The 18584-nt window shown below is 44.0% G+C and overlaps 1 protein-coding gene across 1 annotated transcript in view; it reads right to left on the bottom strand.

Moving 5' to 3' along the window:
- NSD (Nuclear receptor binding SET domain protein) overlaps positions 1-18584 on the bottom strand; it is a 56649-nt gene continuing 38065 nt past the window's right edge. The window contains exons 3-4 of the mRNA XM_065439644.1: positions 11657-12793; positions 1-173 (exon numbers count right to left, since the gene is read on the bottom strand). Of these exons, the coding sequence (XP_065295716.1) occupies positions 1-173; positions 11657-12793 (1310 nt within the window). The remainder of the gene's footprint in view (positions 174-11656; positions 12794-18584) is intronic.

Genomic DNA, 18584 nt, shown 5'->3' with positions numbered 1-18584 from the left:
TCAGACTTTTTCTTTGGACGACCCCCCCTTGCGGTGCTTTGGCTTGCATTCATTTTTCATGGGTCGTTTAGGCTGCAGCCCAATGTAGCCACTGCAGTTTCTGGAGCCGCAGGCACAGGGTATCCTCTCGTTGCCGCGACACTCCAGGTTGTAGTTAAAGGTGAGCTCTGTGCCTGCAGGAGATTCTCACCACAATTAGCAAAATGAACGTATCATGGTAGCGACAACCTACTTCCACACAGAATTGTTGCAGTCAACATAAGCAAGCTGTCGCACATAATGCAACATATTAGCAGCAGACCTTGTCACTACACAAACAAAAAGGTAGGCAGACAACCTCACCAGGACAGACTGATGGGCTAGTTATGCATCATGTACAGTAGCACAAGAAGGCACACATGGTGACAGAAAAGACTGGGGGGCAGCATCTCCTCTGTTCCTGTGTATGCCATGTTGTGCTTGTGTACAAGGCTTGACATCGCCCTGACCTCCAACACTTATTCACCTCAACTAAAACTCGTTATTGAGGTTGTTGTCTGGTTCTCAACCTTATTTTGCAAGTTTGAGGTCGGGGACTGAATGTCTATAAACTTGCTGCCTTGTTTTGGATTGCCCCAAAATTCAAGAAGTTGGACAGAACCCCCCTACTATCCAAAAGTGTATTTCAGTTAAATAGCTTTTATGAGGGCATGCCTCCTAATTCAGACCAGAAACTCTCAAAAGATTTCTCAGCATTGGAACAAAAATCCAAAAGAACAACAACTAGGTGTGTGCTTGCATTATCACAATGTCACGGTACCAACAAGTTGGCCGTGTAGTTCACCGTACTCTGAAGTATTGAGCACGTTGGAGATGCTGTAGCCTTTAAACAAGCGTGCAATGGTCTCTGTAACAGCAGCCATAAAGTCTGCAGGATTCCCTGAGTCGCAAAGCCCGAGGAAAAAAAAAAATCAAATTATGGGGCTTTACATGCCAAAACCACGATCTGATTATGAGGCACGCCATAGTGGGAGACTGGAAATTTGAATCTCCTAGAATTTTTTAATGCGTACCTAAATCTAAAGCCTGGGACTACCCGCCACAACTGCTTTTGCAGATTGCCTATGGGCACCTCTTTGCGCATCCACTCAGATTTTCCTTGTATCGATGTTGATGTGGCAATATGTCACACACACACACACACACACACTATATATATATATATATATAATATCGGCACTACGATGCATTCAACAACTTCAACATATGTTCTATATGGGGTGATCACCGTAAGGTATTATGGAATTTTTAAAAATTGCCTGCTGCAGATAACATTAGTCCTTGAGCTGGAATTTTAAGAGGCAGAAATCAATACACACACTCAACTAATTAAATATGCACTAATTAATTTCAATAATTACTTTACGGCACATATTGTAATTTACGAATTGTAGCTGGTGAGTTCACAAGGCTTGGAACCTTGGAACCCACTAGGAAGGAATTTCCAGAATGACACCAGTTTGGAGATATGCGCCGTCAAACTCATAAAAATGCACTGTTGTTCCACTTCCTTTTTCAACAAAACGCTCTTTTATGCATTGAAGCAAACAAGTAACTAGACCACCCATGTAGCTCGTCTCACACTTTGGGAAATAATATCTCGAAACTGCTGTCATCCTGGACATTGATTTCAAGTGGTTATGTCTTGCAAACTTGCCGGCTAAGATTCATAAATTACAATATGTGCTGTAAAGTAATTAAGTTATTAGTCAATTATTGTTAATTGAATATGTGTTTTAATTTCTCGTGCTAGTAATGTCCAGTGCTTCGAATATTCCAGCTCAACAAGAATTTGGCAATCCGCCACAGGCAATTTAAAAAAATTCTGTAACTTAAAAATAATCGCCCCGTATCTACACCCGGCGTGTAGTCTGCAGGGACCAATTTGGACTTTAGAAAAAACATACTTTCTTAAAGGGGCCCTGAACCACTTTTTGTCGAAGTGGTGAAAGACATTTGAAGTCAGGATAGGCTATTTCAGAACCACTTTGCCGCAAAAAGTACTTCAATGCGTTCAGCAGAAGCGGAGTTATCGGCAATCAAACACAGCCTCAGCTGTGTTCCCCTTCCTCCTCCAATGCCTTGCACTGCGAAGGCTACGGTAGAAACGTCAACGTGGCGCGCAGTTCAAACTTCCGATTTGGTGCCTATGCCGTGCTAAACGTAAGCCAAACGCGGCTGTCCTCAGAGAGCCACAGTGCGCTTAGCCACTGGACTCGTGGCGGCACCTCGCGGCAGCCGCGGTGTAGTCGAGCGCAGCGACCAATAGCAGCCGCGTATTGGAGTGTGCTTTATGACGAAATAACGCATACAGAAAAGGCGAGGATCACAGGGTTTTTGAAACGAAGATGTTTGAGAGAAAGGTGACTTCGTGCTCCGCTTGCGAGCTCGACGGACCACGTACGACAGCAGAACTTGGCTGAGATGTTCACCACAGCGTATGCTACCCGCGAACTATGTTATTTCACCAAGCCTGAGGGGTGGTTCAGGGCCACTTTAAATAGTCCACACCTGCTGTATAATCCAAAGAAATGAACTTTTGACTGAGAACTGTTTTTTTAGCTTGCTGCAACAAGCATACAGTGCATACATTATTTGGCACCAGTATGCAGTATGTACAATGTTCTGTGTACAGTATTCAGTGCCATCACAACTGTTCTTATGTTTTAAGCATATATGAAGGTGCGAATAACTCACAAATCCAAGCACTGAAAAGCAACTAACTACCTTAAACAGCATATCACAAGCTGCTAGTATGAGGTGCAAATACTTCTCGTGTACAGCAACGATCAACGGGGAACTGATTTTGCTGCGGTTTAGCGGAGAAAAAATTTGCAGGCACAGTCTGACCTCGTTTGCTTTAGTTTGGTTTAAGCGTGCCTTGATCTTAGAAAATAAAAACATGTATAGTCCATACTCCACAAAATTTCTATGTATAAGCTTGTGTAATTCACCATAATTCAGACGATACAGTATTATACCTATACAGACATATTTTCGTTGTGTAGGAATGGATGGTGCACGTGACCACCAAGCGTAGCATTATCAAATGATAATTATAAATGTCATCGTGTGCAAGCAGTCCATTTTTGGATTTAATTCTGGAGGAGCATTGTTTCGATTTTGGGATCTGGTTGCACATAGATGGAAATGGGAGAAGAGGACAGCACTTAATCAGTACTTTCACTAAGCATGTTCTGATGTCACTGACACAGGTGGCTCACAGCCATGATACAGCAAATTAAATATACATACTGCTTCATGAAAGAAAATGTTTCAGTAGGAGGTTTCAGCTGAGAAATATGCTACGTAAAGGCACTTATGGCTTAGGTGAACTACCTAGACATATTTCTAAGGATGTAAAAATTTACATCAGAAGATAGCCCAATAAATATCAACAACTAATTAGTTCAGGAAGAACAGATATGTGCCTGAGCAAATCCACAAAACTTTGACCTCACAATCTGGCCTCATTCACAGAATGTTAGTAGTTACCAGCTATGACCCAAACTCATCTATAGTGAGGTTGAGGTCAAAGACACATACTAACATGCATTTCTGTCCTAATTTAAACAAAGATTTTACTCTTACCAATGCTTTGTTCTTGCTCAAGTGATCCAGCAAGATCACATTTCTTGGTCCAAATAATTTGGAATATACTTTATTGGTTTGTTCAGGAAAAATGAACTGTGAAAATGTATACCTCTCCAAGTTGAAATTGGCTACTTCCAAGCCACGGTCTGGTTTTAAAACCATTGGAGCTTAAATGTTCAGGAAAACTATGCCAAATGTTTTCTTGCACGATGTGGATCAAGAAAGTGCCATATGGATTCAAAATATGGCCGGACACAAAGTAAAGGTAAGTACAAAAACTTAATTTAAAGCTGTTGAAGTAAACACACAGGTCACTGTTAATGCAACATTATATGCTGTTTGCTTCTGCGATGACATTCTCAGATTATTCAAAACAGGAGGTTCAAAACAAAATTTTAGCTTAACTGATTAAGCTTCATAGTAGTGACAGACAGAAAAATTTGCTTAACTGCCTACAACATTATTAACTTGAAGTTCCCTAACCGTCAGTGACTTTAGGGGCATGTTGTAGCTGCAGGATTGAAGTCAGCCATTACTTGAGTATGACCTTTTGCTATGAATTGCGCATTGCACCAGTTTCAAGAAAAAGTACAAAGAACCGACACAGAAATAGAAACGTTTTAATTCTTATGCTTCTACACTGAAAAAAAAAAATGCAGTAAGAAATAGTAAAATGGAACAGCAATGTATTTCTCCAGATTTTATGTACTTATTTCTCAAAACTGGTGCAATGAACAATTTCTTGTAAAAAGTTACATTTGAAGTATTAGCTAACTTCAATTCTGCAATTACAACATCCGACCAGAGTCATTAAATAAGAGGTTAGTGAAAGCTTATGAATTTGGATGTCTCCCGTTGCTATGAAACTTGGTCAGCAAAAATTTCGCAGAGAGTTCCAGGTCGGCACGAGGAATCGATCTGTTCGACGCTGAGCGAAGCGTCGCATTGCTGGAAGCACAGAAAAAGTGACGCGCCTGTCGACATCGTTCCGATAGCCGCCTATGCAGCCAGGTGTGCAGCACGTTGGCATCGTTCGCTGATATTCTCAACAAACTCGGCGAAGGCTACAGTTTCGCGGGCGACATGCTTGCTGAAATTCGCTGTCAACAACGAACCACAGAATACACCAACGCTGCACCGCGTGCTTAATCCAGCCCGCACGCATAGCCGGCTAGTGAGGAAGTGAAGCTGGGCGCGACTGCAGCAACATGCTCTGCCTGACTAAGGTCCCTCCACCCATACATTTGCTCAGAAGCAGTGAGAATAAAAAAAAAGAAAAACAATGGCTTTGTACATTAAAGGAGTACTGACACAAAAAAAATCCATGTGCCCGCGGCCTCCACATGAACAAAAAAATTGCGCTCGGCTTGAATTTAGAAGCGGAGGAACCGCAAAGCCATTCTTGACTTATCATTTTTTTTTTGTTTTTTTCGCTCAGTATCCATACCATTACTGGATCATAAATAAATGGCAAAATTTCTTGAATTATATATCAGTATGCCAAACCACTGAATTATGGCACTTCACCGGTTTTATCACAATTCCGTCTGCGTCACAACATTTGCTATTTTTTAGCCCCATGAAAACCGACATGACCTCTGATACTGATGTTGGTGTTAAGAACATTGACTTCTCGTTTCTTATATGAAGAGTATTAGAATCAACGAAATTACTAGTTATCTCTGTGAAGTATCTGTTGAATGCGTTTGCTAAATCAGTGCCTGTGAGGTGGTTTTTGTGGCGCTATGTATTATGGGTGGCTCTCCTATTGCTACCGTGTTTTATCCGTACGCGGCAGCCAACTGGTGCTGACAGCGCCACTTCCTCAAGGACCAGTTCGGAACCCCAAAGCAGCTCTAAACGGCACCGAGTGTTCTTAAGGAAGCGCAATAAGGGAATCCCACCGCCATGCACGTCTCACACACAACCCGTTTGGACGGTGGCAATGCGTTGTGTTGCTTAATCGATTCGATGCCAAGCGCACTGCCATCGACATACATAGTGAGATGGATCCCGCAGCATTTTTAGTCCAATGCCTAGCTTTTGCAAGCTTCTTACGTCATACCCTATAGTAATCAAGCACTCTGCGCATCTGCTTCATCTCGTAAACTTACTCGTATGCTTGTGACGATTGCGCACCCATATGTGATAGGAGAGATAGAAGCAAGTGAAATGTTGAGAAAATGGTGTGAGGAGGTGAGCTACTCTACCTGCAGCAGATGCTCTCGTCCATTGCCTTGACATATGCCTGGAAGCAACGTTCTTTCCCTACCTACTCCCACATTAGATCCATGGGCCAATGTGATGCTTGCATCACAATTTCTGAAGGTGGTTTTGCGGGCTCTGGGTTTCACCCAAATCTGCAAGTTGTTTGCATTACTGCTGGCTATTTGTGCAATGCAAGCAGTACAACTCGCATGGAAGCAGTGTGCTTGTCTTCCTCAGTGTGATTAGCAGATTGCGTAAGTGTTCATGAAATTGGGAGCGATAACACATCCTAAAAGCCTAATAGCTTTGTTGATTACCCTTTCCACTTTAGTGTGATCCTTGGCCAGTGTCCATGTTATTGCACCTGGGAATAAGCTTACTGCCTTGTGTGCTGTGTGAGCACATATATGTAATTTGGAACGACTGTCTCGGGTAATAAATATAGGGAATTAAAGGTAAAATAATTTTTGCTGACCAAGTTTCATAGCAACGGGAGTTCAGGTATCCAAATAAACGTGACCGCTATTGTATACCCTAATTTTGAGTAATTTTTAGTAATTAGACGGCACTTTCGTCATACGTAGGTCGTGCGAAAATACAGGATAATGAGGTGCGAAATGAGTGAGCAATTAACATTGAAAGAGAGACAGAAACACGCATAATGGAGATTTATATTCCATATTTAATCATGGAATCTCATGAACAATCACCTACGTTGCAATGACCGAGACTTTCTGATGTTGCAAATTATATGAGGAACGCCGCATGTTATATGCCATTAAGTCATTAAGGGCAGTGTATTGAACGCGATATTTAAGGTAGCTCCTGTCTCCTAGAATTAAGAGGCTACACTACGCGATGTTTCTTATTTCTCTGCCTTTGTTGAAACTTGAAAGGAACTCTTTGAGGGGATCTCCATGCCTTCAACAGCTAAGCCGTAGGCCATGCCTACACTCCGCCGTGTGCGTGAGGCCCAGGCCTACAGCGCGAGTTAGGGGCTGGCACTTTTTCTACGTGGCACGCAGAAAACAGTTTGCAGAGAGGCGAAAAAGCTAACTTCAATTCTGCAATTACAACATCCGACCAGAGTCATTAAATAAGAGGTTAGTGAAAGCTTATGAATTTGGATGTCTCCCGTTGCTATGAAACTTGGTCAGCAAAAATTATTTTACCTTTAATTCCCTATATTTATTACCCGAGACAGTCGTTCCAAATTACATATATGTGCTCACACAGCACACAAGGCAGTAAGCTTATTCCAAGGTGCAATAACATGGACACTGGCCAAGGATCACACTAAAGTGGAAAGGGTAATCAACAAAGCTATTAGGCTTTTAGGATGTGTTATCGCTCCCAATTTCATGAACACTTACGCAATCTGCTAATCACACTGAGGAAGACAAGCACACTGCTTCCCTGCGAGTTGTACTGCTTGCATTGCACAAATAGCCAGCAGTAATGCAAACAACTTGCGGATTTGGGTGAAACCCAGAGCCCGCAAAACCACCTTCAGAAATTGTGATGCAAGCATCACATTGGCCCATGGATCTAATGTGGGAGTAGGTAGGGAAAGAATGTTGCTTCCAGGCATATGTCAAGGCAATGGATGAGAGCATCTGCTGCAGGTAGAGTAGCTCACCTCCTCACACCATTTTCTCAACATTTCACTTGCTTCTATCTCTCCTATCACTAAAGCCTTTTCAGAAATTCTTGCTGTAAAATGCTTTGTGGATGGCACTTTGCGACTTCTAGTGCATCGCAAAGTTTCCAGGAAGCCCAAATGAGGGAGCTCATTAACATGCATGTAACTTGCATGCCATAACAGACTGGTTCATAGAACATAGATAGGCAAGACATCCGGCATTTGTTATAATGTTGCACTGAAGCTTCCATGAGCACACTGGCATCTTATTGACTTAAGGTAACGTCTATGAGCACCCAACACCTTTTTTGCAGCATCCAACAATGTATCCAAAGCTTTATGTAATTTCACAAAAGTTTACATACATTCACAGTTCTGTGCTTGCGTGACGCACTGCTGCCATTTTCTAAACAGCTTCTTGTCGCAACACTATTGATTAGTTGCTTGATCTGCTCACACACACTGTCATAACATAGCTGCTGCTGTTCCTTCCTTCTGTATTGGTGCCAATGCCGAAGTGTAACACCACTCGTACATTGAGAGCTGTGGTGAAGTTGGTAGCACAGTGCAAGAATATTGTGGGAGGTGTGTGAACGGCACCCGTTCCAGCATACCAATTTCGTGTGCGCTTCAAACCTTTTCCATAGGATGACGCGAGCCCCGAATGGCAGAGACTAATGAGAGTGGCCCCTTCTGGTGTCATTCGGACCCGCCCAATCGATCGTTTCGTACTATCGTCTGCTCGCATCAGCTCTTGCTCACGCCGCTCGCGCTTGTTTGGTTTGGTTTTATTCGCAATTGTTTACATTTTCATGGTGAGAAAGAAATGGGTGAACAGGTTCACAAAACGATTCATACTGCAAGAAACCGTGCAATAGCAACACACATATACCAGTGCAAAGCACAGAAGTGCTTGCAGCTGCGTGCGACGAACGCTTAAGATGATGTGATGTTGATGTGGCTTCACCCTTTAGAACGAGCGCGGCTCGAACATATAGCGCCGCCCCTTGGAGGATGGCCGAAACACAAGCAAGTTGTCGACGTGCCCTCAGCACGGCGAGACGCCGCCGTTCGCACACCTCTGATAATATTCTTGCACCGTGGCTGGTAGCTTTCACTTTATTTCTTTGCATTTTTGCTTTGCAATACTGCTCTTGAAAATTGTAACATAGATTGCAAAGGTGACATCCCATCCACTTCTGGATTTCCATTGCAATTTCTTTCATGAATGACTGCCGAAAAATTCTGAGAGGATTGTCTACCAACCTATCTTTTTTTTTCTCCTCTCTAAAGGGCCCTTGAGCCAACCCTCGGGCTTGGTGAAAAAACAGTCAGCAGGTCGCATATGCTGCTGTAAACATGTCAGCCACATTTTGTAGTCGTGCGCGGCATGTGGATCTCGCAAATAGAACGCAAAGTCATCATTCTCTCAAACGGTCTCTTTTCGACAGAAGCCTACTCCTCACTCTTTTCTGGATGCTTTATTTCATAACATAACAGATTCCCACATGTGGCTCCTATTGGCCAATAGCTGACATCAATGAAGAAGGGTGTTTGGATCAGTGTGCTTCTTCCTACTGTTGCTGTGTATACGAGGTGTGTTCAAAAAGAAACCGAACTTTTGAAATAGCGCACCAACCGGCAGAGGGAGCATGCTGCGGCTACTAAGCGCATGTAGCGGCAGGTTTAGACAACAAACTGCGATGCGTTTCGCTCTGACCGTTAGTTGGCGAGCTACAGCTGCTGAAGTGAGCACATGAACAAGCTGTTCTTTGGATTGGTGCCAAAATGAAAATGAAGGAATTGGAAGAACAGCGTGTGTGTGCGTGTGTGTGAAGTTCTGCTACAAACTTGGGAAAACTTTCACAGAGACATTTCAGTTGCTTAGCGAAGCATACGGGGAGGACTGTATGAGTTGCGCGCAGTGTTACGATTGGTTAAAGCGTTTTGAACAAGGAAGAATGTCGGTCGGTTACGATGCCAAGCCTGGACGACCTTCCACATCCACAGATGATGACCACATTGAGAGAGTTCGAACTGTGATTCGTGGAAATCGTCGTCTGACTGTTCGAGAAGTCGCTGACGAAGCGGGTATCAGCGTAGGATCATGTCATGAAATTTTGAGTGACAAACTTGGGATGCATCGTCAGTGCAAAATTCGTGCCGCATTTGTTGACTGACGAACAGAAGCAGACCCATTCCAAATCAGCCAGGAACTGCTCGCCGCTGCCAATGACGATGAAAACTTTCTGAAGAGCATCTTAACAGGCGATGAGACATGGGTTTATGGTTATGATGTTGAAATGAAAGTGCAGTCATCGCAGTGGGTGGCCAAAGGTTCTCCTCGTCCAAAAAAAAGCGCACATGGGTTGGTCAAAAATGAAGGTGATGTTGGTTGTGTTTTTTTACTGCAAAGGCATTATCCATCAGGAATTTGTGCCACATGGTCAGACGGTAAACAAAGAAGTTTACCAGGGAATCCCAGTACGTTTCAGAGATTCTGTGTACAGTAAGAGGCCTCAATTGTGGGAAAATCAGGCTTGGATGTTGCATCATGACAATGCCCCGGCTCACACATCACCCCTTGTCCGCAGCTACTTAGTGAAACACCACACTCCTGTTGTGCCCCACCCACCATATTCTCTGGACCTAGCACCAGCAGATTTTTTTTCTATTTCCCAAGCTGAAAACCACCTTGAAAGGACGTCGTTTCCAAACCGTAGAGGAGATCCAGGACACTGTGAGAAGAGACCTGCGCACAATTCCAGAAAGTGCATTCCAGGAGGCTTTCCAAAAATGTAAGAAAAGATGGGAAGAGTGCATTGCCAGTAGAGGTGACTACTTTGAAGGGGACAGCACTTAAAATGTTGTACCATAAGCAGTAAAGGTGTTATAGCAAAAGTTTGGCTTCTTTTTGAACACACCTCATATCTATTGCCACAGTTTAATAAACAGCCTGAAATAAATGAACATCTGCTTTCTAATTTCGATAATAATTACGTACTTCAGGAAGAAGCTGACTATTATCAGCTCATGTTTGGCCACGGCCGCCAGCTTAGGAATTAACAATTGGCCACACCGCTTATTGGCGTCTTAGCGGTCGGGTCTCACTAATCTTTACTAGTTTTGAACGCTCAACTAGCCTCGAACAATGTGAAGCCTAAGGTCAGACTACACATACGCTTGCCAGCACACGCTCACTCCTGGTTAGACACCTTGGCAGACTTCGCTTGTCAATATGCTCAAGTTGAAAGTGGCTACTATCCGTCGGTCAAGCTGGTGCAGGACAAAGCCGGTCCGCACCACGCAGCACAGTCACACAGGAGCATATGAGTGCAAGTGCAAGCAAGGACTTGTCCCTGCTGTGCACAAAGCTAACTCTGCGGTTGAATGTAGCTGCGGTCTGCTACGTAGCCTAGATACCACTAGCATTTGGCGCGTCATAGGTGCCAAAATCGGAAATGCATAGTGGTGTCTAGGTGAACAACTAAAATCAAATTTGAACTGCATGCCATGGTGACATTCAGTAGGCGGAACGTTGTGGGCACATCCCGCTCCACTGCAGCCTTCACAGTGCAAATCATTGAAGAAGGAGCAGAAGCGCTGCAAAAGCTACATTTGATTGCCAGTAACTCCACTTCTGCTGGACACACTGAAGAACTTTTTGCGGTAAAGTGTTTCTGAAATAGCCTAACTTCAATTGCATTTCTTGACTTCAATAAAAAGTGGTTCAGGCCCCATTTAAGGCACCAACAGAGCTATAAACCCAAGTTATTGTTACAACATATGCACCTAGAAAGCACAATTGTGTTTGGTATAAGATTTCCAGCAATTTGTTTTTGTGTGTGTCTGCTAAACACTACGACCTGAAGGGTCCAAATTCTTTGCCACTGCCGCAGTCAACTCTGTATTCTACAAGTCAACAACTCAATTCTGCTTGGCAGACAAGACCTTTAGAGTTGCTTAGGCGTTTCACCACCTACCAGTCGCCAACATGTTTCCACTTTTAGCACAATGACAGTACCACATTTCAAATGTGTGGTCTACACATTCCCAGCTGAGAAACAGTGCAGTAATCAAAGACTCAAAAGCATCTGTAGAACATGCATACGCATGCCGTGTACACCCCTTCATAAGAACACTCCAACAAGACAAGGTTAAGAGGCCACTAACCTGCAGCAATATCACGGATGGCAAAGATGCCAACTCGAGTATCGCCATTGACAGTCCACTTCTGGGTCTCACAGTTGGGCTCGCACGAATGGTTTATAAAGCGTGACAAGTTGCCTTTTGGTCCCGCGTCAATGATGCGATCCTTCTCCAAGGTCAAAAAGTAGAAGTTCTGGTTGTTTTCCATGTGTAGCTCTGCCAGCCGTCGCTCACACTCCTCTTCATTAATGAGTTCTCCAACATACTCCATGACAAAGTCCCCTGCTGCCAGTGCCTGGCTTGTTTGCAGGCCCCATCCACGGCCCGGTGTCCGCACCAAAGAGGTGCGAGCATATGTTCGCTTCTGAAAACGCTGGTTCTCACAATCAGCCCCTGCAGGGCACAGATCGCGAGAGCATTCATACAAAAGAAGCCGATTTAAGCAATTGGCACGGCACGGGTCCTGAGGGGTGCACAGGCAGATGGACTTCATATGTACGCCAACAGAAGGCATGGCTGCTACTGGACACACAACTCGGTTGGTGCGGATCATGCGGAAAGGTGCTGGCTTTTCACACTGTTCACGAGCCTTACGTTGCTGCTCCCAAGCCAGTGTTGCCTCTTCAAGGGCTGCCTCAAAAAGGCGTGCCACACTCTTGCTGCTTGCAGTCAGGCTGCCACTGTCACCTTCCTCAAAAAGGAAAACCCGCTGCCGATTGGTCCAATAGTAATCATGTGAGCCATAAAAGCGCACGGCAAAGTCTCCAACTGCCTCATGCTTAAGGGCCTGAATATTTGTTGGTACATCGGCTGGTGGCAACACTTGGGCTGGCCACCAGCGGTAACAGCCCAACTTGACCCAAAGGATGTCACCATATTTTGGGTGCTTCCAGTTGAGGCAGTCAGGGCAAAGAAAGGCTTCTTCCGGTACTGCTTGCAGGCCAAGACAGGTCTCATGGAAGGCAGCTGGACAGCCCTCACAACACAACAACTGCCCACCCTTGGAGCACAGCATGCACCAGTTAACATTGATAGCAGAGCTTGTGGTCTGCGGTCTATGTCGTGGACACACCACGACACTGGAGCCCAGGATGCTTGAGCCAGCTGGCAGGCATCCAGAGTGGAAGGTTGATGGACAGTGGGCACAGCGTAACAGTCGGCCTGCAGAGAATGTATGCCGAGATGTTAGCCCTGGGTGGGGTGGAAAAAAAAGAAGGAGAGAGAAGCACAGTGGCACACTTTGGCACCAGGCAACTGATTAGTTTCTTTTTTTTAAAGTCATGGATACTTGTACAACATTATGTTCCGCTCTTTGCTGCCCACAGTCTATTCTACAAACAGGAGTGTCCTCGGTTTGTAGCTTTGCCACCTTTTACAGTAAACTGTCACTGTTGACTTTAAGTTGCTTTTTATCTGTGGCCCCTCAAGGCTAGTTCAGTTTCAGATGAATCATTAACACTACTACAGCAGCTCAACATAGCTCGTTACTGCTTGTTTAACAGCACAGATGAAACATAGACGAAAGGGATAAACAGAATTGTGGTTTATCTATGCTCTTCACTTATTTGCACAGTCCTGAATTAGTAACAAGCCCTGCTTGACATTTGCTTTTCCATTTGTTTATTAGTACCACCTTTCACAAAATGATGGCTTTAGCCAAGGTCAGGTAAGAACTAAAAGGGTCCTTTTCTTCTCGTAACAAGACAAAGCTGGATTTATAACCTATATAATCACATAAAGTTGTACTCTTACAGATGCTATGACAAGTTGCAGTGCCTTAAATTAGTTTTAAATGTATCAGATTCTTTATATATTTACGTATTTCAGCAAATGGAGTGTTTTCGTGTCACCTGTGGGAATACCACAACATGGAATTAAATGCAGTCTCACGAACAAGTCATGACCAATGGCTGCTGCAGGTGAACAACTTGCATAGCTGAACACAAAGTTCAAAGACAATCTCTGAATGCAAGCTTTAGCAATTAGCAGATGTGGTGATTTAAAATATGAAGCAGATGTGGAAAACAAATAAATTGCCACCAACTTTGTGACAAGGCTGGCCCACCAGAAACATTTTCAATGTTGTATTCATATTAACAGTGGTGAATATTTCTATGGGCAATGTGGAAAGAATAGGAAGTCAAAGGTGTTAACTAAGTTTAAGTTTCAACAATTAGCAAGAAGAATAACATTGTGATAAATTATACTATAGTCAAATCCCTTTATAAAAAGGCATTTGGATCCTCTAAAATCCTTCCTTACAGAGGTCACTCCGCTGTAAATATTGCACGCCGTACTACTTGCAAAAGAGCAGGCTCATCATTTTTAGCAAAAGAAGGTGTTTATTTTACATAAATTCAATAAATAAATAAAAACAGCTGCCAATTTTCTCCTTCAGTTTCTACGGTGAAAAGGAGACTTTCTGGCATCAAGGATTATGGCACGTTGCACAGCAAAACCTAGGAGCTATGGAAGGTACTGCTGCACACTCTCGAATGCTACTATTGTCAGTGTTGGTTTCCATAACTATAGTTTCTACAGCTCACTGCTAGAGTGTGAAGAACAGTATGGATAGACTGTCCATGGCTGTTTGCCCTATCTCCCTGCCGGCTGATGTTCATCTGTTAGCCGTCCGCAAGGCAGTTACAGTCTGGCCAGCAGAACACTCTCCTTTTTGTTGTCACAACCACAAATAAAACTGTTTCCTCATCCTTTGCTCACGGCAGGTGCATCGTGACAGTCAGGCCTGCGACCCTAAAGACCAGGACAGGAGGAAACAAACACAGTGGTCTTGCTCTGGGCATTTCCGATTGTCATGGATGCATGAAAGTGCTTTTCTTTTGTATGCTGATCCCTCATGCCATTTTTACTACAAAATAGACACTAATCGAAACAAGTGACAAGCAGTGCGCTTCACAGTGGGAAGGAACTGGCCCTGCCATTATACAGTAATTGTATTCGTGTCAACACTATGTGCAGCTACAAAATGACGATGGTGCACTAAAGCAGCACTCGTTGCTCATGAAACATAAGGGCTGGGAGAGACACTTTCTTAGTCAAAGCAGATGACCCATCACCACAGCTGTGCTGAATCGGCAAAGAGCGATTCTTTGCTGAATCGGCAAAGAGCTGAATCGGCAGTGCCGCTGCCCGATGGTGGAATATGAACTAGTATTCGCAACATGGCTGCCATGGTCCCCCCCACCAGGCCCCATTGCAAATTTTTGTTACACAATGGAACTTGTAAAACGTTGTCAAAGGAGAATTTTATTTGAATTTTTCATATCAGGCCACTATTGGAGGACATAGAAGAAAATGACTGTCCTGTTACCAATTTGCCATGAGGCGAGCATCACTGCCAATGAAGGCAAACTCTTTTTGCCTTGAGTAGCATCCATAAGCGGTGTTGCTCCCGTGCCCTCTCCCATACTGGAGCCAAAGGACCATGTCATGTTCACGCGCTGAGCCTCACTACTTTTTCTTTCGTCTCTTCCTTTTTCTGCGGCGCATTCACAGCGGTGGCATTGCGCCTTCCGCATTGGATGATTAACCAAAACACTGCATTTTACGTAGGAGCATTTGTATGTGACCTTGACTCTCTGGCTGGGAGCGGAACTTCTTTGGGAGAGGATACGTGGCAGTTGGTTTGAAATTTCAGCTGTTCTCACAGTACACAGCACTGCATTACTTTGCAGACATGATGTATACGCTGCACTTGTCTTTAGATATGGCCAAACCTTGTGAGATGCCCTTTAACAGGAGGAGGGTGGAAGTAGACCAAAGCTACTGATGAGTCCAGATCACCATCGTCCAGACCTTATCATGCTGCCTTTCTTGCGCTATCGACCGGTAGATGAGCAACGGCTGCAGAGGGTAGGGGTGAGTGGTGGTGAGACTATGTGCGTTTGTTGTAAAGCAACAAATCAGCTGTCAGGAACTCCTAAATTCCTTTGTTATACCGGTAAATTTGCTGTAGTGGTCTTCGCTGTAGAGGCATTCACAATACACCTGAAAGATAGGAATTCAGCCAGGACATAAGGAAACCGTTGTTATTTCTTTGTAGAGGTGTTGAACTGTATACTTGAAAGTGCAACAGAAGTAGAAAGTATTTACATCAAGTATGGCATGAAACATATGACAAATGACACAAAAATGCAGCTGCAGCTGCACTTTTGCTAAAGTTGGTATTAATGCCGAGTACAAGTCTCCAGTCTTACTTTCACTTTTCATTCCTTCTTTATACCGAACAGTAGCTACCAAAATCGCAATCTGATTACGAGGTATGTCGCAGTGGAGGACTCCAGAATAAATAATTTTTAACCACCCGAGGATCTTAATGTGTACCCAATACACGGTACATGGGCATTTTGGCACTTCGCCCCTATAGAATTGTGATGGCCGCCACAGGGATTTGATGCCACAACCCCGTGCTCAGCTGCACCATGCTATAGCCAGCAGGTCTACTATCAAAATGTAATAATAATATATGGGGTTTTACGTGCCAAAACCACTTTCTGATTATGAGGCACGCTGTAGTGGGGGACTCCGGAAATTTTGACCACCTGGGGTTCTTTAACGTGCACCTAAATCTAAGTACACGGGTGTTTTCGCATTTCGCCCCCATCAAAATGCGGCCGCCGTGGCCGGGATTTGATCCCGCGACCTCGTGCTCAGCAGCCTAACACCATAGCCACTGAGCAACCACGGCAGGTTATCAAAATGTAGGCTTGTGATCATTAACTAAGGCAGCTCAAAAAACAGGCATGAGAATTAAGAAGTTGAACTGGAAACCCTAATGTGCACATGAATATATAGAGTATTTGTATGGGTCAGCATTATGAAACATGGTTACAGCACTATGGGAAACACGAAATGCACGCAGGTGCATGCAGGTGCATGCGGGGGCCTGCATTGGCATCCTTTACAATGGTCTGTGAGCCGTCCTGACCCTGCTAACACCCGAACCTGTGCACCATGCTCCTTAAGCTTCTCACTAAGACAGTTCCTGGTCTGTCCCGCATATTACACTGGACAGAGATGTCCACTCACCAGGTTTGGGCATTGCAAACAGACAAGTGTGGTGGTTAAATCATGTGATGATAAATGTGCCTGAACAGTACTACACTGATGTATGCCACAAAAACAGCTGAAAATTCAAACAAAAGCAAACGCATTCTTATCCTCAACAAAGCCACTTCAGCCACGAGCAAGAGGAAGTAACATGCAATGGTGCTTCTATGTAAGATGCGTTGCCTCTAGCGCACAAATAGCCAGAAGCAGTAAAAACAACCCGGGAATAACCGTGACATGCTGAGTGCACACACAACTGCCTCTGGACATGCATTGTGCAGCAAGAGACAAAGGAAGGGAGGCAGAGGTTGTGGAGGAGGGAACAAAAAATGAAACGAGCCTTGGCTATGTAAGACAGGAGAGGAATGTTGTATGTGGATGCTGGTTGAGGCAATGTGAAGAAGACCTGCTGCGGGGAGGGTAGCTCACCTTACTGCATAATAGCCTCCAACCATTTCTTTTGTTCCTATATTGCCCGGTACAGAACCTTTAGAAATTCTTGCATTAGAACATTCCCACCGATGATGTTTCACAACTAGTAACGCACAAAGAAAATTTAAATTGTGGGGTTTTACGTGCCGAAACCACTTTCTGATTATGAGGCACGCCGTAGTGGGGGACTGGAAATTTCGACCACCTGGGATTCTTTAACGTGCACCTAAATCTAAGTACACGGGTGTTTTTGCATTTCGCCCCCATCGAAATGTGGCTGCTGTGGCCGGGATTCGATCCTGAGATCTCGTGCTTAGCAGCTCAACACCATAGCCACTAAGCAACCACGGCGGGTGCACAAAGAAAATTTCTGACGAAGCCTGGTGAGGGGCCCATTAAATTTTTGAGAATTCATGTCATTTCACAGCTTGAGAAACACTGGCACAAGGTGTCTAGTACCTACACCAATCAATGCAGTAAGGAATATGAATCAGGTGATCTTTGTGGCACAATAGAGTGGATAATGCGGGTAAAATGGGTGTCCACTGGTCAGTGTGTTCCTGTGTGAAGTAACACTTAAGAGTTGTTACTCCGATACACCAACTGATGCTTCAGTTAATAAACTGGAGTAGCAATGATTTCGTTGGGAAGCATATTAAACAGCTTTGCATCAATTACTGTGGCGCTGATCACATTGGTAATACACTACCAAAGGAAATTTACCCCGACAGTCAAAGCTGCCAGTTGCTGTAAAATTTATTGGTGCGTGGCCAGCTTGTTTTGATGAAGAGAGATATGAAGTGGATTGCATGTGGTCGCACTTACAAATACAAGCCAGAGGTGAATTTTCACATCTCTTTTAATATGTTTCGATTGAGCTTTTTTTTTTTCATGAGCCATTCAGCTATTTCCGTTTGCTTCAACAATAATAGGAGAGAAAAGGCAGCTGTAATGCAAGAATGGCTGAAATGCCACTGTACTCTGAGAACTAATAGCACAGAATGAACACAGGTGTGCAAAATGTACCAGTTACATTGCAAATACGGATATATAACATTGTTACGTGTCAATGCTGTTCAAAGAACAATTTGATCTCTTTTACATTTACCTGTCAACATTCCACAAGTGGAACAAGCAATTGCAATATTTCTTATTTGTAGTAGCTGCCTGTGGATTTTTGTAAATTAATTTAAATTATTCATTGAGGTTCATAGGGAAAATAGCAAATTGTTGTCATTTCCTAATCATGCATTAGTTTGCAACTGCTGTCAGTAAGTCCAGCAAGGTCATAGCAACCTCCCCAGCCTGCTCAGCATGCGGTGCATTGCAGACACTGGTATACGGAGCAGCCTCTAACAAAGACAGTCCGTCCTCCAGCTACGTTGAGAATTGAGAGCGATGACGACAGCCTGCCTTGCAAATTGTGAAAGCCACCCATCATTCTGATTTC

This window comes from Dermacentor albipictus, chromosome 1, assembly GCF_038994185.2.
Source record: "Dermacentor albipictus isolate Rhodes 1998 colony chromosome 1, USDA_Dalb.pri_finalv2, whole genome shotgun sequence".
Lineage (NCBI taxonomy): Eukaryota > Metazoa > Arthropoda > Arachnida > Ixodida > Ixodidae > Dermacentor > Dermacentor albipictus.
The sequence above is the reverse complement of the archived record's forward strand: the minus strand, read 5'-3'. Positions and strand labels throughout refer to the sequence as shown.